We start from the raw sequence: 26,785 nt of genomic DNA, 5'->3' as shown, positions 1-26,785 counted from the left end.
TGTTTTCCTATGTCATACCTACCAAACTGAAAATTCCAGCAAACTTGTTCAAAATGAGAAAAATCATCACAAAATGACCGTGATCAATAAACAGTTACTCAACTAATGGAATGCAATAGATCTTCATTCATTAAAACTCGACAAGATCAGCTACTTTTGTTTGAGTAATCTGTAGTTAGAGCCATGGAGGTTTTGGGTCATTACCACAAAATGTGTACCTGGTTACCTAACTTAGTGGCATTATATATCCCGTGTGCATTGAAGTCTCCTTCAAATCAAAACAGTTAATGGTACATAATTTTTAGGTGTAAACTTTATTCAACATTTACAACTTTTTTATTTCTAACAATTTGAAAACATATTTGTATACAACATGTTTCGTTATCAATACACACTCTATTTTAGCACATAAACCACTAGAAATCGACATAAGATACTTTGCGTAATTTAGACCAACTGGTCTTTACACCATAGCATTATTATGCTGTGCCGTTGTTGCTCAGGCACTCATAACCCCTTCCGTGCTGAATTTCTATAATGAACTTGTCCATCTTTCAATTTTGACAGTACCATTAACTGTTAAAAGGGGTGATTACCAAAAAAATACTGAATGAATAGCAAACAGTGCAGATTTTGATCAGACTGCATGGATGTGCAGGCTGATCATGATCTGCACTGGTCGCAAAGGCAGAATCAATCGTGTCCAGCATGATAAGGGTTAAAAAGTCAAATTATTAATGCAAACAGCAGATTAAATAGTGTAAACAATTTTTCTTTTCACATCTCACAAGGTGTAAAAAATACAAGCGAGTAAACACCTGTCAGTCAGTGTAATTATAAGAGACGACTTTCTTACATGTGTCTATTGACGCAAATATTTGGCACACTTCTTGTTTTGAGTGAAAATACGTGAAATGCACTATAACAATTCTGTCAGGACTGGTAGTCAAGTTTGAGAGTCCAGAGGTTCAAATTATCAGTGTTTGAATTTTCTGGGGTTAAAGAGTACACATTAAATAGGGATACTGGCGTGACCTGACCATGAGTTCGAGCTAAGGTTGGTGTTTGAGCGATCCCAGTTCCAAGCAAAATTCGACTGTATTCAGACATTTACCCCGAGAAACAAAAATATTCTCATAAACTGGCATTGACTTTGAAGTCGATGCTGCTGTGTATTTCAAAGAGGATTTAAAATTGTTAAGGAGTTTTGGCAACAAAAAAATTTACTGATTGGCTGGAACCTGTAATATAACAAATTATATCAGCCAAATATGTCTGGGGTTAAACCAGTGCTCTGATTTACCAGTAAGTATCTTTACCACCTGGCAGACTAGACTGTACACTTGGCTTGTTGTACATTTCAAATGTGTTGTTATGGCATCTTATCCATTACATGATGTAGATGGCTTGGTAGTGAAAAGAACAAGTCAAAGGTTTGTGTTGACATGCCGATACTTGGATGATAATGGTTTACTGACTGCCATAACACAACTGATAAATAATGATAAACATATATCAAAAACAAAACTGTACTTGTTTTACAATTCAATTTGTGGTTTCAGGTGCATGCTGAAATCCGATACAATCAAAGTGCTAGTCAGTATGAAATATTTGATCTTGCAAGTCAAAATGGAACATTTCTCAACAGTCAGAGGCTATCACCTGTAAGTTAATACTTATTCTAACACGATCTGCAGCAATTGGTATATAAACATATAGCGAAATCGCCTATACATGAATCTACGATAAAATATGGTTGGCTGTTACATTTCGACCCCTATGATTGTGGCATAAGAGATTCTACTTCAGTTCCATTACATACAAATTATTTCAGGGCCAAACGGTTGAAAACAGCATCTCAAAAACATAAATATGATAAAATGTCATACTGTCTTATGTGTAGGATCGTAAAACACGTTTCGATCTCTACAAGCGAATTCAATCAGCTTAATTAAGATTCAGCGGTGACGTCATAAATGTATGGCATAAAGTATGACGTCATAATGATGTGACATCATATAAAGTTAAGCTCGTAGCTTGTAACACAGGGTCAACTCGCCTAATTTGATGATTCTCTTCATAATTAGTTTGCGAGCTGTTAGATTACTAAATTATAAATACTTCTCAAAATTCTGATAAAAAGAAACAAATATCTATACGTTCCACTGGCTATGCAACTCTTTCCAACCGTAGGGGGTAAATTGTAACAGCATATGACCCGAATGACGTATTACGCTGAAAATGAAGTACTGTAAAATGCGAATTATTTGTGTTGTTAGAATCGAAATAATAAATCTGTTCCAATAATTTTATCAATTAATAAAACATGGGCAGTCGTTTGGATGCGAATAATTAAATCACTCGTGCTACGCACTCGTTATTTAATTATTATGCATCCAAACTCCTGACCATATTTTATTAACTGATAAAATATAGGAACAGATTTATTATTTCTTAAGTAAAACTTGGAAGTCTTTTGGACGTTTTGAAATGTCAGTATGGTGTCTCTGGTGTTGCATTGGACTGGTTGAACTCATATCTGAGGCCACGGAGCTGCCGCGTGAGTGTGAATCAAACAGTGTCATCAGCACGTGAGCTTACGTGTAGTGTCCCCCAGGGAAGCTGTTTAGGGCCGTGGCTCTATCTCACGTACGCAGGAACGATTTTTGACATTGTTCCCCCGTTCATTTCCGTCTATGGCTTTGCAGACGACCACACCGCAAGCACACGTTTTAAGCCCGAACCATCCATCGAGGCTCAATCCATTGGTGAACTATAGGAGTTTGCTACAGATTCAAATGAGTGGATGAACAGTAACAAACTAAAAATGAATTCCTCAAAAACTGAACATATTGCCTTTGGAAGTGCCCCTCAGTTGAATAAGTTAAACATTCACGAGATAGATATTTGTGGTGATAAAATCAAGAGACAGAGTAACATCAGATATTTGGGGGCCTATTTGGATGAAACTTTAACTTTCAAAGGGCATATAAAAATAAAGTGTAGAACGGCAATGTTGAATTTTTTCCGAATCAAAAACATTCGCAAATATTTGACTCAGGATGCAACTGAAACCTTAGTGCTATCACTGGTTATTTCGCATTTAGACTACTGTAATGTTATTTTATACGGTATTTCTGATTGTGACATCGCAAAACTGCAACGCATTCAAAATATGTGTGCGAAGTTAGTTCTGAATCGTAGAAGAAGAGACAGTTCTAAGCAGGCACTCTACGATTTGCACTGGCTGCCGATCAAAGCCAGAATAAACTTTAAGATCTTGACGTACATGTTCAATTGCCATGTTGGAAATGCGCCTGCATATTTGATTGAACTCTTAACACCGAAAATCCCCCAGCGCTCTCTCAGATCCTCGGAGTCATCAGTTGACTGTTACACCGTCCCTTTCAACAAGCGAAAAACTTTTAGTGATAGAAGCTTTAGTACTATAGGGCCAAAGTTGTGGAACAATTTGCCGTTGAACATCAGACAAAGTTCTTCAATTGACTGCTTTAGGAAAAAGTTGAAAACGCATTTCTTCAGAGACTACTTTGCATTATTCTAAGTTTTGACTGAGTTTTAAAACAGTGATGCTGGTGACAGTGATAGAAATTTAATGTTTGTCTGTGATAATTATATGTTAGTAATATTTTAAAATATAGTATTATCATTGACTTTAAATTAATAATTGCTATTTTGATTCGTTTTAATTAATCTTATTTAAAATATTTTATATTTAATATTTTATTTCAGCTTGTATTGTAAAACACCGTTGAATATGTTTTAAATGTAGAAATAGGCGTTTAAGCAAATAAACCAGTTTCAGTTTCAGTTTCAGAAGTCATTTCCTAGGTCTGTTCAAATACTTCTTTAGTAATTGTACATTCTCTCCTTCGCCTAGCCAAAACATTCAGTGCCAGAAATGTTTATATACTGTTATGGATCTCTTGGGTGACACATATCCAGTATTTAAACCTAATCATGCCAGATTTCATTGAAGTAGTATACCATAAAATTTGAATGTGGGCATGTCCACTGGATGCAGATATGAGAATTTACAAAATGCGTTTGTTTATTCATACTTTTGGACAATTACTTTAACTTGTCTCTGTTCAGATGCTTAATGGTTTAATAATAAAGATCAGGATCACAGTGACCTGTTGACTGAAAATGTTCTCTCCATCATCAAAAGCTGAAAAAGTAACCATATGATCTAAATTGTGTTGTTGTGACTCTAATCCAAAGAAAAAAAACAAATCTACATTTCAGGCAAAGATAGCCAGTGAACCTTTTGCTCTAAGTCATGATGACAACTTGTTGATTAGTACAACAAAATTGCTGTGCCATATACACACTGGATATGATACATGTGACCAGTGTGAACCAGGGGTTGTCATAGCAACACACAAAGCACATCAGCCTCAAACAGGTACAGTATATAAGTGTTATTCTGCTATATTCACTCCTGATTAATGCATGTGGTTTTCATTGCAGCAAAGCACATGAACCAAAAAAAAACCGGTTTGGTATTAAATGTCACGTAGTGTCAGTGCATTTGTGCCTCAGACACACTGACTGTGATACATGTGATAAGAGTGAACTTTGGTTGCTTTAGTAGTTCAAAAGGCACGTCAGCCTTAATACACTTAATAAGCATTCTTGCTGTCTGTTTAGCCACTTAGCAACTTTAGCGTTGCTGCTGTCTGTACGTCCATCCGTACGGCCCAAAATCTTGTGTGTCCAACTTCTACCACACTATTAACCTGATTTGCTTCAAACTTTCACAGATGTTCAGATGCACAACCTTATCTGAATACAGTTTGCTTCAAACTTATAGTCCAACATCCTTCATGTGAAGATTGTCTGCACTAAAAACTTTGCTATGAGAGGATGGCACTGTATGTTGTGGCAACATATGGTTATATTGTTGTAGTTCATCGTTTGTCAGTCTGTAGATCAATAGAATATTTTTGTTTCCAGTCAACAACTAGACAATGTTTGGTCCTCACTATTGTCAGACTTCAGTGGATGGTTGCCAGTGGTCAGCAGATGACAGCAATTGTTTTTTTGGTCAGCGTATCAAAAGTAAAGGCCACAGTGAAAAACTTGAAATATAATCATGTATCTGCAAACTGACCATTTATCATTCTTTGTTCTACACAGAACGTATAGTCAATGAAGAAAGCTTTTGTCAACTCGAAATAAATCTATTGTCTTACAGAAATGAAAGTTATGACTAAAGAAGAGAGGTTACGTCAGAAGAAGCAAGAATTGAACCAAATAAAGAAAAAATATGGGTTAAAGGTGAGCAATACCAAATTTGCTCTTCTGTTTAGTAATGTTGATTTGTTTTTTAGCTCGACTATTTGAAGAATAGTGGAGCTATCCTACTCGCCCCGGCGTCTGCTTGAGCGTGAGTGTCACACAAAGTTTGTGTACCACCCCAAATATTTTCAAAGTCCATTGAGATATTGCTTTGATATTTTGCATACTTGTTTACCATTATGACCCCAGTCTGTAAAAAGGAGAACGCAACTCTATCAAGCATTTTGACTGAATTTGGCCCCTTTTCGACTTAGAATATGCTTATTGTAATGTTAAAGTTTGTGTACCACCCCAAATATTTTCAAAGTCTATTGAGATATTGCTTTCATATTTTGCATACTTGTTTACCATCATGACCCAAGTCTGTAAAAAGGAGGAGGCAACTCTATCAAGCACTTTGACTGAATTATGGCCCCTTTTCAACTTAGAATATGCTTATTGTAATGTTAAAGTTTTACTCATAGCTTATATTATACTATCAAGCACTGAGAATAGTCGAGTGCGCTGTCAACTGACAGCTCTTGTTATGATATATAATTACACTTTTAAATTTTAGAATATATGTGGGAACCATATTTAGCTCATCTGAACTTAGTTCAGGGTGAGCTATTACTATAGATGGATGGTCCAGCATCTTTCATCCATTGTCCTGTGTCAGTTTTTTTCTTAAACATCTTCTCTGAAACTGCTGGTCAGAATTACACCAAACTTGGTCAGTAGCATTCTTTCATGGACCTCTATCAAGTTTATTCAAATGGTTCACCTTGGCACCTTTTATTGGCCACCAGAGCTAAAAATAGAAAAACCTTTAAAGAGCTCCTTCTCATGAACTGCTTGATGGATCTTCATCAAACATGACTTGTAGTATCATTATAAGGTCCTTCACCAACATTGTTCAGTTGGGGGCACTTGGCCCCTTTTAGGGGCTGCTAGAGTTAAAAATAGAAATACCTTTAAATAATAGCTTCTCATGGTTTGCTTGATGGATCTTCATCAAATCTGGTCTACTGGATCATTATAAGGTCCTTTCTCAAATTTATTCGATTTGGGGCACATGGCCCTATTTAGGGGCCACTAGAGCTGAAAATAGAAATACCTTTAAAATACTTCTTCTGATGAACCTCTTGATGGATCTTCATCCAATTTGGTCAGTATCATCATTATAAGGTCCTCTCCCAATTTCTTTCAAACAGGGGCACTTAGCCCCTTTAAGGGGCCGCTAGGGCTGAAATTAGAAATACCTTTAAACACCTTCTTCTCATGAACAGTTAGATAGATCTTCATCAAACTTGGTCTGTAGGATCATTATAAAGTCCTCTCTCAAATTTATTCAAGTAGGGGCAGTTGGCCCCTTTTAAGGCCACTAGGGCTAAAAATAATACCCTTTAACGACTACTTCTCATGAACCATTTAATGGATCTTCATCAAACTTGTGTTTGTAGCATCATTATAAGGTCCTCTCAAAAATGTGTTCAATTGGGGGGTGCTTGGCCCCTGTTTGGGGCCACTAGAGTTAAATAGAAATGCTTTAAGTGACTACTTGATGGATCTTCATCAGACTTGAGTTGAAATAGAAATACCTTTAAATTATTTCTTGTGATGGTTATAAGTTGTTGGTGCGTGAAAGCATAATATAGAAAAAAAAAACTTTAAATACCTTAACGTTTCGTTTTAGTGAACAGCTTGAAGAATTTTCACCAAACCTAATTAGGAGCAAGTCAGATGGTTAAGGTTTTTTTCGTGGTGAGCGACTTAGGTCCATTTTTGCCTGTTAAAGTATCCCAATACTTCATACAGAAAGGATGTGTACCTTCTTAATAGAGGGTTTTGTCACATTTATACATTTCAAAAATACAAGTTTGAAATACAACCAAAATATTGTTTGATGTTCCAGAATTCAGCCTATGAAGACAACACAGAAGTGTTCAACAATCCAAACTATACCAATAAGGCTGAGGAACGCAGGAAGTTTGTTGGTAGTGATGTTCCAGGGCAGAAGCAAGAGGCACCTGCTTCAGTACATAGGTATTTGCAGCAGATGAATGTTTAAATTAACCTTCATAAAAATTGAAACATCTTGATATGTCGCTTATTGCCTGTAAAGCTTTAGCATGTAATCAAACTTCTATCAGTGACTTTTAAGAGTGCCTAAGAAAACGTGTTTAGATGTACTGATCAGTCTGAGTAAGGGGGCCTCTGTCGCTGAGTGGTTAAGGTCGCTGACTTTGAATCTCTTGTCCCTCACCAATGTGAGTTCGAGCCTCACTCGGGCTGTTGAGTTCTTCATTGGAGGAAGCCATCCAGCTGGCTTATGGAAGGTCACTGGTGCTACTTAAGTGCCCTCTGGGGATGAAATAATGCACAGAGGGGCACCTGTGGTCTTCCTCCACCATCAAAGCTGGAAAGTCGACGTTTGACCTATAAATGTTTCGGTGTGACGTTAAACCCAACAAAACAGAAAACAAACAGTCTGAGTAAAGTTATGCATTGTATTTCATTTATTAGCTCATCTGATTTTTTTAAAAAAAATGATGAGTTATTGTCATCACTTGAGCGGTTGTCGGCGTCGGCGTCGGCGTCGGCGTTGCTTGGTTAAGTTTTATGTTTAGGTCAGCTTTTCTCCTAAACTATCAAAGCTATTGCTTTGAAACTTGGAATACTTGTTCACCATCATAAGCTGACCCTGTATAGCAAGAAACATAACTCCATCTTGCATTTTGCAAGATTTATGGCCCCTTTTGTACTTAGAAAATATCAGATTTCTTGGTTAAGTTTTATGTTTAGGTCAACTTTTCTCCTAAACTATCAAAGCTATTGCTTTGAAACTTGGAATACTTGTTCACCATCATAAGCAGACCCTGTACATCAAGAAACATAACTCCATCTTGCTTTTTGCAAGAATTATTGCCCCTTTTGGACTTAGAAAATCAGTTTTCTTGGTTAAATTTTATGTTTAGGTCAACTTTTATCCTAAACTATCAAAGCTATTGCTTTAAAACTTGCAACAGTTTTTCACCATCATAAGTGGACCCTGTACAGCAAGAAACATAACTCCATCCTGCTTTTTGCAAGAATGATTGCCCCTTTTGGACTTAGAAAATATCAGATTTCTTGGTTAAGTTTTATGTTTAGGTCAACTTTTTCTCTTAAACCATCAAAGCTATTGCTTTAAAACTTGCAACTGTTGTTCACCATCATAAGCTGACCCTGTAAAGCAAGCAACATAACTCCATCCTGCTTTTTGCAATAATTATTGCCCCTTTTGGATTTAGAAAAATCATTTTCTTGGTTGAATATTATGTTTAAGTCAACTTTTCTCATAAACTACCAAAGCTATTGCTTTAAAACTTGCAACAGTTTTTCACCATCATAAGTGGACACTGTACATCAAGAAACATAACTCTATCCTGCTTTTTGCAAGAATGATGGCCCTTTTTAGACTTAGAAAATCATGGGTAGGACAATATTTCTATTATACAAAAAAAATCAGATGAGCGTCAGCACCCGCAAGGCGGTGCTCTTGTGTGGTTTTCTAATGATTTATGTGCTAAAATAGGTTGTGTACTGATCACTCCATACATGTTGTATACAAATATACTTTGTAAGAAATGATTTAAAAGTAGTTGCTTTCCTTGAATAAAGTCTTTACTTGGATTTGAAGGAGGCTATAATGCATACAGTGTGCAGATGCCAGTAGTTGAGTAATCAGTACACATTTTAGTTAATGACCCAAAACCTCCATGGCTCAGACCGTCAGTAACTCGAACAAAGTTTGCCAGTTCTGTCAAGTTGTGCGAACACAGTATATATATATATGTATAATAAAATCTGACAATATTCGTTTGTAATTTCAGGCCAATATCAACTGGGAACATTGGTCATAAAATGTTACAGAAGATGGGCTGGAAGGAAGGAGATACACTTGGAAAGAATAATACTGGTATACAAGAACCTGTAAGTGTCCTGATTTACCATATTATTCTAGCATTTTATACATTAACCAGTTGTTTGTACACTGTGTAGTGCTTGTTTTTTGTCCAGCTCGCTTGCGGAAGCGAAGACATAGTTGTCCATGTGGCTGTTCGGTGTATGTGCGTGCGTCCGGATTTGTTTGTCCGGACCATAACTTTGACATGCGTGGAGAAATCTCGTTTATATTTGGCATGAATGTTAACCTCAGTGAGACGGAGTGTCATGTGCAAACTGCAGGTTCCTATCTCAAAGGTCAAGGTCACACTTGGAGTTGAAAGGTTAAATTCAATAATTACTTTGTCCGGAGCATTTCTTCTTCATGCACGGAGGGATTATGAGGTAACTTGGCACAAATGTTCACAACCATGTGACGGAGTGTCGTGCACAAGAACCAGGACCCTAGGTCTAAGGTCAAGGTCACACTTAGAGGTCAAAGGTCAGATACAAGAATGACTGTCCCGAGCATTTCTTTTTCATGCATGGAGGGATTTTGATGTAACTTGGCACAGTTGTTCACCATCATGAGACGGAGTGTCATGTGCAAGAACCTAAAATTACTTCCCTTTGTTGTTACTATAAATAGCTTATATTGTAACTTTTTTATTACTGGTCGTAGGGAAAAATCAAGACCACTTTTCTGTAGTACAGTATGCATGTTACATCCAATTTTGAGGTATATTTTGACCTATCTCTACTGGTAAGAATTTTTGTGTGGATTTTTTAAAGATTTACTTCCTTTTGTTGTTAATATAAATAACTTATATTGTAACTTTTGCAATCATTTTTTATTTGGCATAAATGTTTGCCTCAGTGAGACAGGGTGTCATGTGCAACTCCTAGTCCTTTTGACAGCTGACAGGCTCGACATGTTGCCTGTGGGCATCTAGTTTTAAGCATGTTGCTACAATAAAATTATTTACAGACATTGAAAAGTTGAGCCCCGACAGATTTCACAGCTATATCATTGTCAGGATGCTTGATTTTACAACATCTATGTGTGAAACAATTAATTTAGTTGCTGTATTATTCAATATTGTAAGTAGTGACATTGTGCTTATATCACCTCCATATTAAAGATTTTGAGGATGAATGTGGTATGTTTTGATATTTAATGTGATGAGCAGTTACGCACATATGAACAGCAATCTGGTTTAAGTATTTTAAAACTAAGTTTTAGCACCCTGATTGATTAAATAGCATACAGGTGTTACCATTGATTTCTGATATAATTACTGATTATTATATAGATACCGTCTAATATATTAAAAGATACAAATTCAGAATGCTGTAGGTTCTAATCTAAGGTAATGAATGCAAATTTCTGTTTATTGAGCAAGTCCATTCTTTCGAAAAAAAAATGATGAGTTATCGTCATCACTTGATCGGCGTCTGCGTCGACGATGCCCGGTTAAGTTTTATGTTTAGGTCAGCTTTTCTCCTAAACTATTAAAGCTATTGCTTTAAAACTTGCAACACATGTTCAACATAAGTAGCTGACTCTGTACAGCAAGAAACATAACTCCATCCTGCTTTTTGCAAGAATTATGGCCCCTTTTGGACTTAGATAATATCAGATTTCTTGGTTAAGTTTTATGTTTAGGTCAACTTTTCTCTTAAACTATCAAAGCTATTGCTTTGAAACTTGCAACACTTGTTTACCATCAAAAGCTGAGTCTGTACAGCAAGAAACATTACTTCATCCTGCTTTTCGCAAGAATTATAGGCCATTTTGGACTTAGAAAATATCTGATTTCTTGGTTTAGTTTTGCGTTTAGGTCAACTTTTCTCCTCAACTGTCAAAGCTATTGCTTGAAAATTTGGAGCAGTTATTTGCCATTAAAAGCTGACTCTGCACAGCATGTAACATAACTCTACATTGCTTTTTGCAAGAATTATGGCCCCCTTTGGACTCAGAAATGGGTAGGACAATATTTCTATTATACAGACAAAAAAAATCAGATTAGCGTCTGCACCTGCAAGGCGGTACTCTTGTTTTACATATTCTAAACACAAGAACACTTTTAAAATTAAGTTGTTATAATAATTAATAGGAATTTGAGTGTTTACCATCAAAGGTAAAAATGATAGGCCATTTGGTTATGCTACCTAAAATGATGTTACAATTTACAAGGATAGTTCTTTCAGCCTATTCTTCTAAATGACAGTTCTATTTAAAATTTTATATGATGCAGTTGTATACAGTATGGGTTATACTTTCTTTTATTAATGTGATTTATCTCTCTTACTACATTTTCTTGTTTCCTGATTTTTATAAATTATTGATTTTGTAAATAAACACACTTTAGTAGTAAGCATGGTAAGCACTTAATGTACAGTCTCATACACAGCACAAACTGTTTTTGTTATGAAAAACTCATGAAAAGCAACTGGAAAGTGTCATTACGGAAGTAGAGACAGACAGATTGTGGAAGAGATGGTAAAGTTGTGTTCGAAGTGAGCATTTAACTAGCATGCCAAATATGTTTAAAGGTTGTCAGTAAACTTAAACCATATTGGAAACAATAAACCTTGTGCCTTTAGGGAATATTAAGTTATAAAGTAGTTAAAAACAGATCTTTTTACTATAAATCTGCCAGTGTTGTTTCACTCAATCTCAGCAGCTCATTAAGTTTATGATTGTAAACCAGAATGGAAACAGCCTCTATTATCTTGTACTTAATTTAAATGATGTGTGAATATTGTATAAGACCTACAGCAGAATGGTTACAGTTATGCAGCATTGTTGTTTGTAGTGGTTTTTGTGGGTGCAAGGTGATACATAGAAACCATTTATCATTAATCATCGGAGAGGATTTAGGTCCACATGGCGAGGCAATTTTTTTCTGGAATGGTGTTATTTATCATGTTTGTTGATGCTAATGGTAGAAGTAAGTGCTCCTCTCTCATTTCATTCCATCAAGGAAGTAACTGTTATTTTCAGAACTTGAGGGCTACTTAGAAAGAATGGAATGCAGTTATTTCGCCGACTGTGTGTTGCAAGATTTTAGCTCGACTATATTCAAAGAATAGTCTAGCTATTCTACTCACCCTAGCATCGGCGTCACACCTTGGTTAAAGTTTTTCATGCAAGTACATATAGCTATCATTTAAAGGCATATAGCTGAGAAATTTCTTTTTTCTTTTTCTATGTTAATTATCAAGCTCACTGGGTCAAGTTCTATAACTCTAACATGTATTTTGGCCAAATTATGCCCCTTTTTGGACTAAGAAAACCCTGGTTAGTTTTGCATGCAAGTTACTCCAAAACTAATGTAGATATTGAATTGAAACTTTACATGTGTCTTTAGGTTTTTAAACTAGGTGATACCATTAAGTCCCATAACTCTGACTTGCATTTAGGCCAAATTATGCCCCTTTTTTGACTTAGAAATTCCTGGTTAAAGTTATGCAGGCAAGTACATATAGCTTTCATTTAAAGGCATATAGCTTTGAAACTTATTTTTCTTTTTCTAGGTCAGTAACCAACCTCACAGGATCAAGTCCCATAACTCTGACATGTATTTTTTGGTAAATTATGCCCCCTTTTGGACTTCTGGTTTTGGGTGCAAGTTCTTATCTCCAAAACTAATGTATATATTGAATTGAAACTTTATATGTGTTTTCAGGGTTATGAAATTAGGTGATAGCATCAAGTCCCATGATTCAGATACTGGATTGAAACTCTATCTCATTAGATATTAATGCCCCCCTTCGAAGAAGGAGGGGTATATTGTTTTGCAGATGTCGGTCGGTCGGTCGGAATGTAGACCAATCCGTTTCCGGATGATAACTCAAGGACGCTTGGGCCTAGGATCATGAAAGTTGATAGGGAGGTTGGTCACCACCAACAGATGACCTGTATTGATTTTGAGGTCTGTATGTCAAAGGTCAAGGTCACAGTGACCATGAATAGTAAAACGGCTTCCGGATGATAACTCAAGAACACTTGGGCCTAGGATCATGAAAGTTGATAGGGAGGTTGGTCATGACCAGCAGATGACCCTTATTGATTTTGAGGTCAGTATGTTAAAGGTCAAGGTTACAGTGACCCTGAACAGTTAAACTGTTTCTGGATGATAACTCAAGAACGCTTAGGCCTAGGGTCACAAAAATTGATAGGGAGGTTGATTATGACCAGTAGATGACCCCTATTGATTTTGAGGTCAGTATGTCAAAGGTCAAGGTCACAGTGACCAGGAACAGTAAAATGGTTTCCAGGCAATAACTCAAGAACGCTTGGGCCTAGTGTCAGGAAAATTGATAGTTAGGTTGGCCATGACCAGCAGATGACCTCTATTGATTTTGAGGTCATTAGGTCAAAGGTCAAGGTCACATTGGCCAGGAACAGTTGAATGATTTCTGATCTTCTTGTCCAAAACCATAGGGCCTAGGGCTTTGATATTTGGTATGTAGCAAAATCTAGTGGTCCTTTACTAAGACTGTTCAGATTATTTCCTGGGGGTCACATGGGTTATATAGACTTATATAGGAAAAAAATTTGAAAAACCTCTTGTCCAAAACCACAGGGCCTAGGGCTTTGATATTTCGTATATGACATCATCTAGTGGTCCTCTACTAAGATTGTTCAAATTATTCCCATAGGGTCAAATATGGCTCCGCCCTGGGGGTCACATGGTTTACATAGACTAATATAGGGAAAAACTTTGAAAATCTTCATGTCCTAACCACAAAGAATATGGCTTTGATATTTTGTAATGTAGCATCATCTAATGGTGGTCTACCAAGTTTGTTAAAATTACTCCTCTAGGGTCAACTATGGCCCCACCCCAGGGGTCCAATGGTTCATATAGACTTATATAGGGAAAAACTTCATCTTCATGTCCGTAACCTACATCGTTCAAATTTGACCCACATGTATAGTTTTGAGTGGCAAGATGAACCTTGACATGAGTTGACCTTGATCTTGACCTAGTGACCTACTTTCACATTTCTGTAGCTACAGTCTTCAAATTTGGACCACATGCATAGGTTTGTGTACCAAAAAAAACTTTGACCTTGTTATTGACCTAGTGACCTACTTTCACATTTTTGAAGGTACGGGCTTCAAATTTGGAACACATGCATAGTTTTTTGTTCCAAAATAAAATTTGATTTTGATTTTGACCTGGTGACCTACTTTCACATTTCTCAAGATACAACCTTCAAATTTGAACCTCAAGCATAGTTTTGTGTACTGAAATGAACTTTGATCTTGAGATTGACCTAGTGACCTACTTTCACATTTTTGAAGGTACAGGCTTCAAATTTGGACCACTTGCATAGTTTCGTGTTTCGAAATAAAATTTGACATTGATTTTGACCTAGTGACCTACTTTCACATTTCTCAAGCTACAGCCTTCAAATTTGAACCACATGCATAGTTTTGTGTACTGAAATGAACTTTGATATTGAGATTGACTTAGTGACCTATTTTCACATTTCTGAAGCTACAGGCTTCAAATTTGGACAGCATGCCTATTTTTGTGTTCTGAATTGAAATTTGACATTGATATTTACCTATTACCTACTTTCACATTTCTCGAACTACAGCCTCCAAATTTGAAGCACGTGCATAGTTCTGTCTACCGAAATGAACTTTGACATTGAAATTGATCTTGTGACCTACTTTCACATTTCTCAAGCCACAGCTTTCAAATTTGGACCACATAAACGTTGTTTTGTACCGAAATGAAATTTGACTTTGATTTTGACCTTGAGCTAGTCTTGAAATTTGGAACATTCAAAAATGGCTCAGTGGATGGCACCAAGATCACTCTGACCTCTTGTTAGGTTAATAGGTTAAAGGTCAAGGTCAGATTAAACCAGAATGGTAGAACTTTTGTTTACAGTGAGCATGTAATTTCTTTTCCTTGTGCAGTTACTGAATGCATCAAGGGGGGCATTTCGTGTTCGACAAGCTCTTGTGGATTGGGTTTCTGTTGCTTTTTAGGTTTATCTTTTAGAAGGCCCTGAACCTTGTTTAACATTTAGGGTAATATTCCTGCTTCTGGGACAAAGAGTCGAATAGTCGAGCATTGGCTGTCTTATGGACAGCTCTTGTTCTTGAAGTACCAAATAACACACTTTTCAGTCTTGTCAGCCTTTGAAATAAAATTGCCATGAAATAGGGCTCACACAGGCCTTGATAGGTACTTGAATTTTGTCTCAGATATACTGTACGAACCAATAGAAATTTACCAACTTCAAAGCTGTTACTACGCACTGTTGGAATGTTTGTAGTTCCAACAGCACCTGTCGTTTCAGATAGCTATCACCTTAAAAGTATGAGACAAATGAATGTGCAAGGAAGAGAATACAAAGTGTGGTTATGGTGGCCCAATGGTCAAGTGATGATATGCTTGACTGTTGATCCAGAGGTTCGAGGTTTCGAATCCCGGTCCAGGCACTGGAAATTTCTGAGATGCTTATGAGTGACTCCCACCTAACTAAGAGACCAGAACTGGTTCTCAGGAAAGATGGTTTTGCGTGTATCGGTGCTATACACCGTTCACATTAAAGAAACATACTGTCTATTCACAAAGAGCAAGGCTATGTTAGCTGGACAGGCCTGTATCTAAAGGATTTCTCTCTCTATCCCTCTGGTCATATCACTCTGTGTCTATACTAGTAGAGGATGAATTTGGCGCCCTGAGCGGCTACCTTTGCTCTATGTAAATCGCCTTTGAAAGTGTTTATCATGAAAAGGGTGCTACAATGTATATAAATCTGGTATTATAAGGATAAAAACTAAATATTATACAAATTTTGATTGAATGATTTCTATCTGGGCTTTTGTTTAAAATGCGGCAGAGTATTTACACACTCTCAGCCCACTAGTACCTACTAGACTGCGATTTGTGTATACACAATTTATTGCATCGTCAGTATCTCCTTTTATGTACATCAAGGTAGAATTTCAGCCAAATATGGTAAGAATTGATTAAGAGCAGTCTTGTATTTCGATATTTGCGAAATTTATTATTAGACAAAACGATTTAGTATGTCTGTTATTTTATCGTGATGTTTGATTCTGGTTACTAGCATATTGTTTTATCGCAAGTTAATTCCTTATATTTTGATTTATACCTTATAATTGTATCACATTTCTATGTCAAACCCATCTTATGAAGCTAATGGTCTTATTAGTTTCCTGCCGGTGAAACACCTGGGTGGGGGGACTAATGGTTTGCCCCCGTTCGCCCGTCTGTCAACCGCATGTAGAGGGATCCTGTGTTTAATGAGAAAAACAAAATTTTTTGGCCCCCAAAGGGAGGCATATAGTTTTTGAACCGTCTGTCGGTCTGTCGGTCAGTCAGTCTGTCAGTCTGTCCGCAATTTTCGTGTCCGGTCCATATCTTTGTCATCGATGGATGGATTTTCAAATAACTTGGCATGAATGTGTACCACAGTAAGACGACGTGTCGCGCGCAAGACCCAGGTCCGTAGCTCAAAGGTCAAGGTCACACTTAGACATTAAAGGATAGTGCATTGATGGGTGTGTCCGGTCCATATCTTTGTCATCGATGGATGGATTTTCAAATTACTTGGCATGAATGTGTACCACAGTAAGACGACGTGTCGCGCGCAAGACCCAGGTCCGTAGCTCAAAGGTCAAGGTCACACTTAGACATTAAAGGATAGTGCATTGATGGGCGTGTCCGGTCCATATCTTTGTCATCGATGGATAGATTTTCAAATAACTTGGCATGAATGTGTACCACAGGGAGACGACATGTCGCGCGCAAGACCCAGGTCCGTAGCTCAAAGGTCAAGGTCACACTTAGACTTTAAAGGTCATTTTTCATGATAGTGCATTGATGGGCGTGTCCAGTCCATATCTTTGTCATTCATGCATGGATTTTAAAATAACTACGCATGAATGTGTGACACAGTAAGACCACGTGTTGCGCGCAAGACCCAGCTCCGTAGGTCAAAGGTCCTAAACTCTAACATCGGCCACAACTACTCATTCAAAGTGCCATCGGGGGCATATGTCACCCTATGGAGACAGCTCTTGTTTTTTCATGAAACTTGGTTCAGATGTAAAATGGAAAATATACACGCCACTTTTCCCTTTTATTTTATCGCATTGGCAAAGATAGTGTTGATGTAGCTTCAAATAGTCCAAAATATGACAGAAAAGTGGTAAAGTGAATGTGCAAGATATTTTTTCATGAACTTTGCCTCACAGATACTGTAAATCCGGTATTATTTGCGTTGTTATAATTTTCGCTATTTTACGCGAATCGGGTGCATTGCGAAATCATGAATCCGCATAAATATCCTTCCATAACATACAGACATATTCGAAAAAATGTCCAAAATACGGTCAAGTTCAGCAGTCAATACTAGCCGCCTGTACATCGATGTTTATTGAATGAATTTCAATTCATTTCACATTTCAATGTATTATGAATAATTCATGTAGAATATACTGCTAAAGGTTAGATTTACATGTAGCAGGCAGTTTTTAACGGAGAGCATCTCCTTGTGTCAAACAAGCAGAGCGTGTGTTGCCCGAGAGGAAGATCCATATCATCACTTATCTTCTCAACAAACCTTACACATTTTGTTTAGACAACAATAGGGATTAGCGGACAATTTATCACACCATTGTATTATATACTTGTGCGTTAATTATTTATGAAATAGCTGTAACAAACTTTGAACATTTTATCAGCTATTACGTGTAATAAAAATAATTGCCATTAAATTGAATAAAGGATTTTAAAGGCTCAATTATTTCAGTCTGTGTGAATAAAGTAACCGATTGCTAATACAAAATATTTGACATGCATAAATTCGGTACGGTACTGAAAAAAAGGCATTAATATAATCATGACTTCCTGAATTAATTGAAATTTCGCTAATATAAGATAAGAACCTTCGCGAATTTAAATTCCTGACCCTTCCATCGCGAATTCATAAAACCGCGAAATAATTCAGGGTGCCGGAATTCGCGAAATAAAGATCACGCTAATATAAAGTGATTTACAGTATATTGCAACATGGAGAGAGTACTCTGCTGTTCCTTTAGTTGCTGTTGTCGCTATACCAATTAAATATCCAAAGATATGACAAATTTTGTTACACGCCCGAAGGGACGTATTATGTTATGGTCCTGGTATCCATCTGTTTGTCCGTCCGTCCGTTAGCAATTTAGTGTCCGCTCTGTAACTCTTGAACCCCTTGAAGGATTTCAAAGAAACTTGACACAAATGTTCACTACACCAAGACGGCGTGCAGAGTGCTTGTTTCAGATGACTAGCTTCAAAGTCAAGATCACACTTAGGAGTGAAAAGTCATATGAGTGTGTTTTGTGTCCGCTCTGTAACTCTTGAACTGCTTGAATGATTTCAAAGAAACTTGGCACAAATGTTCACCACACTGAGGTGACCTGCAGAGCGCATGTTTTGGATGACTTGCTTCAAGGTCAAGGTCACACTTAGAGGTCAAAGATCATTTATGAATTTGCTTTGTGTATATTGCTCTGCATTGCAGTGCTCTTGTTTTTATTTGGCAGATCTCTTTTTGTTCTCTTACAATAATTTTTTTTGAATTACTTCCCTTTTATGTTACTATAAATAGCTTATTTTGAAACTTTTTTGTTATTGGCCGTAGGGAAAAACCAAGACCACTTTTCTGTGGTACAATATGGACGGTACATCCAATTTTTAGATGTATTTTAACATTACTTTACCTGGTAAGAATTTTTTTTGTGGACTTAGAAATTTTTTTTTTTTTCGAATTTCTTCTTTTTTGTCGTTCCTGTCCTTTGGGCTTCAACAGTCAAGTTCTTTAAATTTTGCTACCGTCCTCTGATGTAACCCTTCAGGCGTATATTGCCCCGCTTGGTGGCGCTCTTGTTTAGATAATTGGATGAAATCTCCGATATAATTTTTTAATGCGCAGACCAAGTTATTTTTAAGTATCTTTTTCTTACTGACAATTATTGAAAATGGTTAGTTAAGGTTAAAAAATCGTGTAATTAGGTATCTTCTATAATATTCATATCAACGGAAATGTGTAAGTGTAAAATGACAATGACAGAAGAAGACAGTGCTTGTGCATCTCGGTAATCTATTGTAATACATATGTATATCATACAGTACAGTGAATCCGCAATTTGGTTGGTGGGTGAAAAACTGGATATGAATGACGCCTTTCAGATAATTGCAAGACATTAATTGGCTTTAATAATGGACTAAACATAAACCCATTTATGTTCTGAGCTGATTTGGAGGGATTTTATATTAAGTAATATAGCTTACTGAATATTTGTATATCATGTATTAGAAATATTTTTCTCATGTAACTGGCACAGGGCATGATGTACTCATATTACTGTAGTTTATACTGACATAAATGACTTTGAGAATGACGTATGGTTGTTATAGTGATAATTATGTCTCCCACCACACAGTGGTGTGGGAGACATATTGATTTACTCCAGTCTGTGTTTGTGTGTGTGTGTGTGTCTGTCTGTCTGTGTGTCTGTCACAAAGCTTGTCCGCACTCTAAGTCGAACATTTCTCATCCAATTTTCACCAAACTTGAGCAAAATGTGTTTGACCATAAGAGCTTGGCCAAGTTCGATAACTATCCAAATCGGTCCAGGCGTCTTGGAGTTATGGCCCTTGAATTACCAAAAATCGGCCTTTTTACTCTTGTCCGCACTCTAATTCAAACATTTCTCATCTGATCTTCACCAAACTTGAACAAAATGTGTTTGACCATGAGACCTCGGCCAAGTTTGATAACTAGCCAAATCGGTCCAGGCATTTTGGAGTTACGGCCCTTGAATTATCGAAAAATTGGCAGTTTTACTCTTGTCCGCACTTTAAGTCGAACATTTCTCATCTGATCTTCACCAAACTTGAACAAAATGATTGTGTTTTACCATGAGACCTTGGCCAAGTTCGATAACTAGCCAAATCTGTCCAGGCATTTTGGAGTTACGATCCTTGAATTATCGAAAAATTGGCAGTTTTACTCTTGTCCGCACTCTTAAGTCGAACATTTCTCATCCGATCTTCACCAAACTTGAACAAAATGTGTTTGACCATGAGACCTCAGCCAGGTTTGATAACTAGCCAAATCGGTCTAGGCATTTTGGAGTTACGGCCCTTGAATTACCGAAAAATCCGCCTTTTTACTCTTGTCCGCTCTCTAAATCCAACATTTCTTATCCGATCTTCACTAAACTTGAACAAAATGCGTTTGGCCATAAGACCTTATCCAAGTTTGATAACTAGCCAAATCCACCCAAGCACTTTTGATTTATGGCCCTTGAATTACTGATTGGATCCACTCATCCAGACCATATAATTGGATCCACTTGTCTAAACCATCTAAAGAAACTAGACATTTTACATAGGGACAGTTGTGGGAGACATGCGCTTTTCTCAAAAGCATCTCTAGTTTCTATTGTTTTGAGAAATGACGTATGTTTGTCAAGCGGGTTTGCTCATTAGTTACACAAATGCCCAATGAAGACTATCCGTTGATCAATTGATTCTTGTTAGGAAGTTGCTTGTTACTTGGGGAGAACAAATGGATACTATTATGAACCCATTAGCTATGGTCCGGTAAAGGGGCTATATAACCGCATATATATTTTGAAAATCTTAGTGTAAATTGAAAAAAAGACCGATAACGTTATTTTTTTTTGCTCTGAAAGTCATTTTCTTTCTTTTGCTTCACCTCGGTATCAGATATGTATGAGAGCTTGTTTAATCAGAAAACGGATTTTGCACAGTGTGGATTTTATATTTATGTCTCCCCCCCTACCCACCCACATATTGTTTTTGCCCTGTCCGTCCGTACTTACGCCACACTTCATTTCCGATCAATAACTGGAGAACCATTTGATCTAGAACCTTCAAACTTCATAGGATTGTAGGTCTGCTGGAGTAGACGACCCCTATTGTTTTTGGGGTCACTCCATCAAAGGTCAAGGCCACAGGGGCCTGAACATTGAAAACAATTTCCGATCAATAACTAGAGAACCACTTGACCCAGAATGTTGAAACTTCATAGGATGATTGGTCATGTAGAGCAGATGACCCCTATTGTTTTTTGGGGTCACTCCTTAAAGGTCAAGGTCACAGGGGCCTGAACATTGAAAACCATTTCCGATCAATAACTTGAGTAGCACTTGACCCAGAATGTTGAAACTTCATAGGATGATTGATCATGTAGAGTAGATGACCCCTATTGATTTTGGGGTCACTTTGTTAAAGGTCAAGGTCACAGGGGCCTGAACATTGAAAGCCATTTCCGGTGAGTAACTTGAGAACCACTTGACCCAGAATGTTGAAACTTCATAGGATGATTGAACATGCAGAGTAGATAACCCCTATTGATTTTTGGGTCAGTCTATTAAAGGTCAAGGTCAAAGGGGCCTAGACATGTAAAGTCATTTCCGGAAAATAACTTGAGAACCACTTGACCTAGAATGTTGAAACTTAATAGGATGATTGGACATGCAGAGTAGATGACCCCTATTTATTTTGAGGTCACTTGATCAAAGGTCAAGGTCACAGGAGCCTGAACAGTGACTTGAGAACCACTAGGCCAAGAGTGTGAAACTTAGCGGGATGACTTGGCATGCCAAGTAGATGATCCATATTGCAGCCAACCATCAGTGTCTCTTTGACTTTCGCTCCTGACCCCTATTGACTTCTTGCCTATACGACTTTGCATTGGGGGATACATGCGCTTTTTTACAAAAGCATCTTCTAGTTATATTTATATTTGGGTTTTACGGCGCACCAACACAGTATAGGTTATATGGCGCCAAATGTGGATTTATTCAGAAAGACTAACTACTTAATACATCAGTCTGAGATTAAGTCCATATTTTCAACACACTGAATTAATTAATTTATTCAGTCATATATTCTCTAAGTACTTCACAACTGACATTGGTTTCTGACGACATTAATAGATTGAAAGACTAACAGCAAATTAATTTTCGAGATAAGGAATTGACCCCAACATGCTCGACTATGGACTTGCCTGTAAAGTCCCAAAAGAAAGTAAGTTCATATGAAAATGAACATATTAATTATGTCTCCCCCAGGAGACATATTGTTTTTGCCCTGTCCGTCCGTCCATCCGTCCGTACGTCACACTTCATTTCCGAGCAATAACTGGAGAACCATTTGACCTAGAACCTTCAAACTTCATAGGGTTGTAGGGCTGCTGGAGTAGACGACCCCTATTGTTTTTGGGGTCACTCCGTCAAAGGTCAAGGTCACAGGGGCCCGAACATTGAAAACCATTTCCGATCAATAACTAGAGAACCACTTGACCCAGAATGTTGAAACTTCTTAGGATGATTGGTCATAAACAGTAGATGACCCTTATTGATTTTGGGGTCACTCCATCAAAGGTCAAGGTCACAGGGGCCTGAACATGGAAAACCATTTCCAATCAATAACTAGAGAACCACTTGACCCAGAATGTTGAAACTTCATAGAATGATTGTACATGCAAAGTAGACGACCCCTATTGTTCTTGGGGTCACTCCGTCAAAGGTCAAGGTCACAGGGGCCCGAACATTGAAAACCATTTCCGATCAATAACTAGAGAACCACTTGACCCAGAATGTTGAAACTTCGTAGGATGATTGTTCATAAAGAGTAGATGACCCCTATTGATTTTGGGGTCACTCTGTCAAAGGTCAAGGTCACAGGGGCCTGAACATGGGAAACCATTTCCGATCAATAACTAGAGAACCACTTGACCCAGAATGTTGAAACTTCATAGGATGATTGTACATGCAAAGTAGATGACCCCTATCGATTTTGGGGTCACTCCATTAAAGGTCAAGGTCACAGGGGCCTGAACATTGAAAACCATTTCCGGTCAGTAACTTGAGAACCACTTGACCCAGAATGTTGAAACTTCATAGGATGATTGGTCATGAAGAGTAGATGACCCCTATTGACTTTGGGGTCACTCTGTCAAAGGTCAAGGTCACAGGGGCCTGAACATTGAAAACCATTTCCGACCAATAACTAGAGAACCACTTGACCCAGAATGTTGAAACTTCATAGGATGATTGTACATGCAAAGTAGATGACCCCTAACGATTTTGGGGTCACTCTGTGAAAGGTCAAGGTCACAGGGGCCTGAACATTGAAAACCATTTCCGGTCAGTAACTTGAGAACCACTTGACCCAGAATGATGAAACTTCATAGGATGATTGGTCATGCAGAGTAGATGACCCCTAACGATTTTAGGGTCACTCTGTTAAAGGCCAAGGCCACAGGGGCCTGAACATTGAAAACAATTTCCAGTCAATAACTTGAGAACCTCTCAACCCAGAATGTTGAAACTTCATAGGATGATTGAACATGCAGAGTAGATGACCCCTATAGATTTTGGGGTCAGTCTATTAAAGGTCAAGGTCACACTGGCCTGTTCATGTAAAATCATTTTTTGGAAATAACTTGAGAACCACTTGACCTACAATGTTGAAACTTCATAGGATGATTGGACATGCAGAGTAGATGACCCCTATTCATTTTGAGGTCACTTGATCAAAGGTCAAGGTCACAGAAGCCTGAACAGTGACTTGAGAACCACTAGGCCAAGAGTGTTGAAATTTAGCGGGATGATTGGACATGCAAAGTAGATGATCCCTATTGCAGCCAACCATCAGTGTCTCTTTGACTTTCGCTCCTGACCCCTATTGACTTCTTGCCTGTAGGACTTTGCATTGGGGGAGACATGCGCTTTTTTACAAAAGCATTTTCTAGTTATATTTAGACTTTGCAGTCTTAATTCGATGAATTTCTGTACAGCCTTTACAGTTTGTTTTAATGAAACGTAGCTAGCCCCAATCTGCTCTGGCACATCTTTGAATTTCCAACAGTATGTATGAAATTTATATTAGGAAGTTACTGTAGCATAAATGGTAGGAAGGTTTCAAAAAGCTTTAAGGAGATCCCTTGGAAACAAAGAACGCAACAAAACGAAATATTAGCAGTCTCGGTTGATGGAATCTATTTATAAGATATAATGAAATTTGTGTAAATATGTCAGATACAGGCTTCTTTAAGGAGTAGCTTACTAATGGCTTTTTATGCAGTTAATGACAAATTCCAACTTTATGAACGAATATTCTTTCCTTTGCGTATCCTTAAGATAGCAAGCGTCTGCCTGAACTGAGTACATCAAAAAATTAGAGCATCCGGTCTGGTAGACCTTCGGCGTTATGGGAAGTTTGTTTTTGTCTGCTTGAATGTTATCTGAAATCATGATGCTGCATTTTGTTCCAAAAGAAGTAGAAACCCTAAGTTCACTAATGATATTATTTTTGTGCCTTCCCAAATTCGTGCGTGCATGCGTGTGTGTGTGTTGGGAGGTGCGAAATGGACACTAAGGCATAGAGTAATCAATGCTTATTGCATTGTTATTCAGTCTGTGGAGTTGTGCACCTGAGGTTTTGTTGAGTCATAGTGATTTTTTAGCAGACATTTACAGTTAATAATTATTTTTAAAACTCTAAAACTGCTACATTGGTATTCAAATGAACGTAGTGATATGACCTATAATCATACTGCGCTGATGTGAGGTTAACCCAACATGGAATATTCAAATTGGAAGTATTTGAAATGAAATCAAACTAAAGAATTAAGGTTCATACATCAACGCCGCCTGCTTAGCTCAGTAGGTAAGAGCGTTGGTCTACTGATCGCGGGGTTGCGAGTTCGATCCTCGGGCGGGGCGTATGTTCTCCGTGACTATTTGATAAACGACATTGTGTCTGAAATCATTAGTCCTCCACCTCTGATTCATGTGGGGAAGTTGGCAGTTACTTGTGGAGAACAGGTTTGTACTGGTACAGAATCCAGGAACACTGGTTAGGTTAACTGCCCGCCGTTACATGACTGAAATACTGTTGAAAAATGGCGTTAAACCCAAAACAAACAAACAAATCAACGCATAATATAATTCGATCAGTTTATAAAGACAAGTTGAAAAAAAAAAAAGAGTATGATAAAAGTTAAACTTATAGAAAAATAAACATTTGGGAATGACAGTGTAAATACCTTCGGAGGAAAGTTGGTAATGCTTCTTATGATACGTGGTCTGTAAAATAAAAGAAAATAGTAGAATATCAATTATTTGTTATATTTATTATAATTAACAGTCAGTTATATATTTTCAGATTTCTGTCACGTTGAGAGCTAGTCAGAAGGCTGGATTAGGATCTGCTAGTGCAGGTGCTTTCTCAGCCGACGATGTCAGCACTGTAGATATGAAAAAAGCCAATAGACGAATACAGGCACAGGAAAGATACAAACAGATTGAATCAGAGAAGTGTAACAACGAAGGAACTGCATCAGAAAAGCAGTGGACGCAAGGAGATTCTGAGTTTACGTGACAAAATATGTGTTTGACCATATGAAAGATTCAAGCTTCGATTTACAGAAAGTTGATTGATGCAAAGTTTGGGGTATATCGTGCGTCTATCTGCCTGTCAGAAGTGGCATATAATTTACAGTCAGTTGTAAAACCGGTCATTGCTATGAGCATTATTTCTATAGTATTGCATCACTCCACGTGCCACCAAAAGTTTTGTTTTTAAGGGAGTAGGAGGGGGCACTTAGATTTTCCCATGTTTGCCTGTCAAGCCGTCCGTCCGTCGGTCCGAATTGGTGCCGTGTATATCTCGAAACGTATTTGATATAGAGTAATCAAATATCCTAGGTTTGTTATTCAGTATGTGAAATTGTGCACCTGGAGTTTCCTTTGGATTTCACTCTGCATGATTTGACTTATTGCCCTTGGCAGTCAAAATATGCATGAAGGGCCTATAAGTTTGTTTTGGATATATCTCAAAATGATTTGACTAACAGTAATTAAACTCCTGGACATTTACATGCTAGTATGCACCTGATTTATTTTGGATATTACTCGACAATCGCTGGTATGGCCCTATCTAGTCAAATTACGCATAAGGGGTCTAAGTTTTGTGCACATACTCGAAAAGAATTTGATCTGGGTTCATGAAACATAAGCGGATTTTTGTACAGCATTAAAACGTTGTGCACCTGGTGTTTTGTTTGGGATTACACTCAGACAGGCCAGAGTTACGGCCCTTGACTTAGTCAAACACATGATTGAAGGGCCTAAAAGTCTGTGTTTCTTGTCTTTCAAAAAGTATAGTCAGTATAGAATTGACCTAGAGACAGTATAGGATTGTTATTCAGCATGTGGAGTTGTGGGTTTTGTTTGGGATTTCTCATAGCTAGTCGAGCGTTATGGCCCTTGATATAGTAAAAACTATGCATTATTGAGTTGAAAGTTTGTGTCGCACGTATCTCAAAAAGTGTTTCACTTGGAGTCCCGTTATGCAGTAGTTGATGTAATACATCTGAGGTTTAGTTTGGGATTGACTCACCCCTCCTACCCACTTTGATGCCAACAGCATACACTTTTAGTTCCTTTAAGTTTAGTTCCTTGATAAGT

General features: G+C 37.6%; 1 protein-coding gene across 5 annotated transcripts in view; it reads left to right on the top strand.

Annotated features, from left to right (window-relative positions):
• The window catches only part of LOC123566008 (angiogenic factor with G patch and FHA domains 1-like), a 59,239-nt gene extending 33,064 nt beyond the window's left edge, over positions 1-26,175 (top strand). For all 5 annotated transcript variants that reach the window (XM_045359822.2, XM_045359823.2, XM_045359824.2 and 2 more), the window contains 6 exons: positions 1,563-1,664; positions 4,270-4,429; positions 5,222-5,304; positions 7,220-7,350; positions 9,180-9,279; positions 25,482-26,175. In XM_045359822.2, the coding sequence (XP_045215757.2) occupies positions 1,563-1,664; positions 4,270-4,429; positions 5,222-5,304; positions 7,220-7,350; positions 9,180-9,279; positions 25,482-25,697 (792 nt within the window). In that variant the 3' untranslated portion in view covers positions 25,698-26,175. The remainder of the gene's footprint in view (positions 1-1,562; positions 1,665-4,269; positions 4,430-5,221; positions 5,305-7,219; positions 7,351-9,179; positions 9,280-25,481) is intronic.
• The last annotated feature ends 610 nt before the right edge of the window (positions 26,176-26,785 follow it).

The sequence above is a fragment of the Mercenaria mercenaria genome, chromosome 8 (assembly GCF_021730395.1).
Source record: "Mercenaria mercenaria strain notata chromosome 8, MADL_Memer_1, whole genome shotgun sequence".
Lineage (NCBI taxonomy): Eukaryota > Metazoa > Mollusca > Bivalvia > Venerida > Veneridae > Mercenaria > Mercenaria mercenaria.
This window is presented reverse-complemented; position numbering and strand designations above follow the sequence as displayed.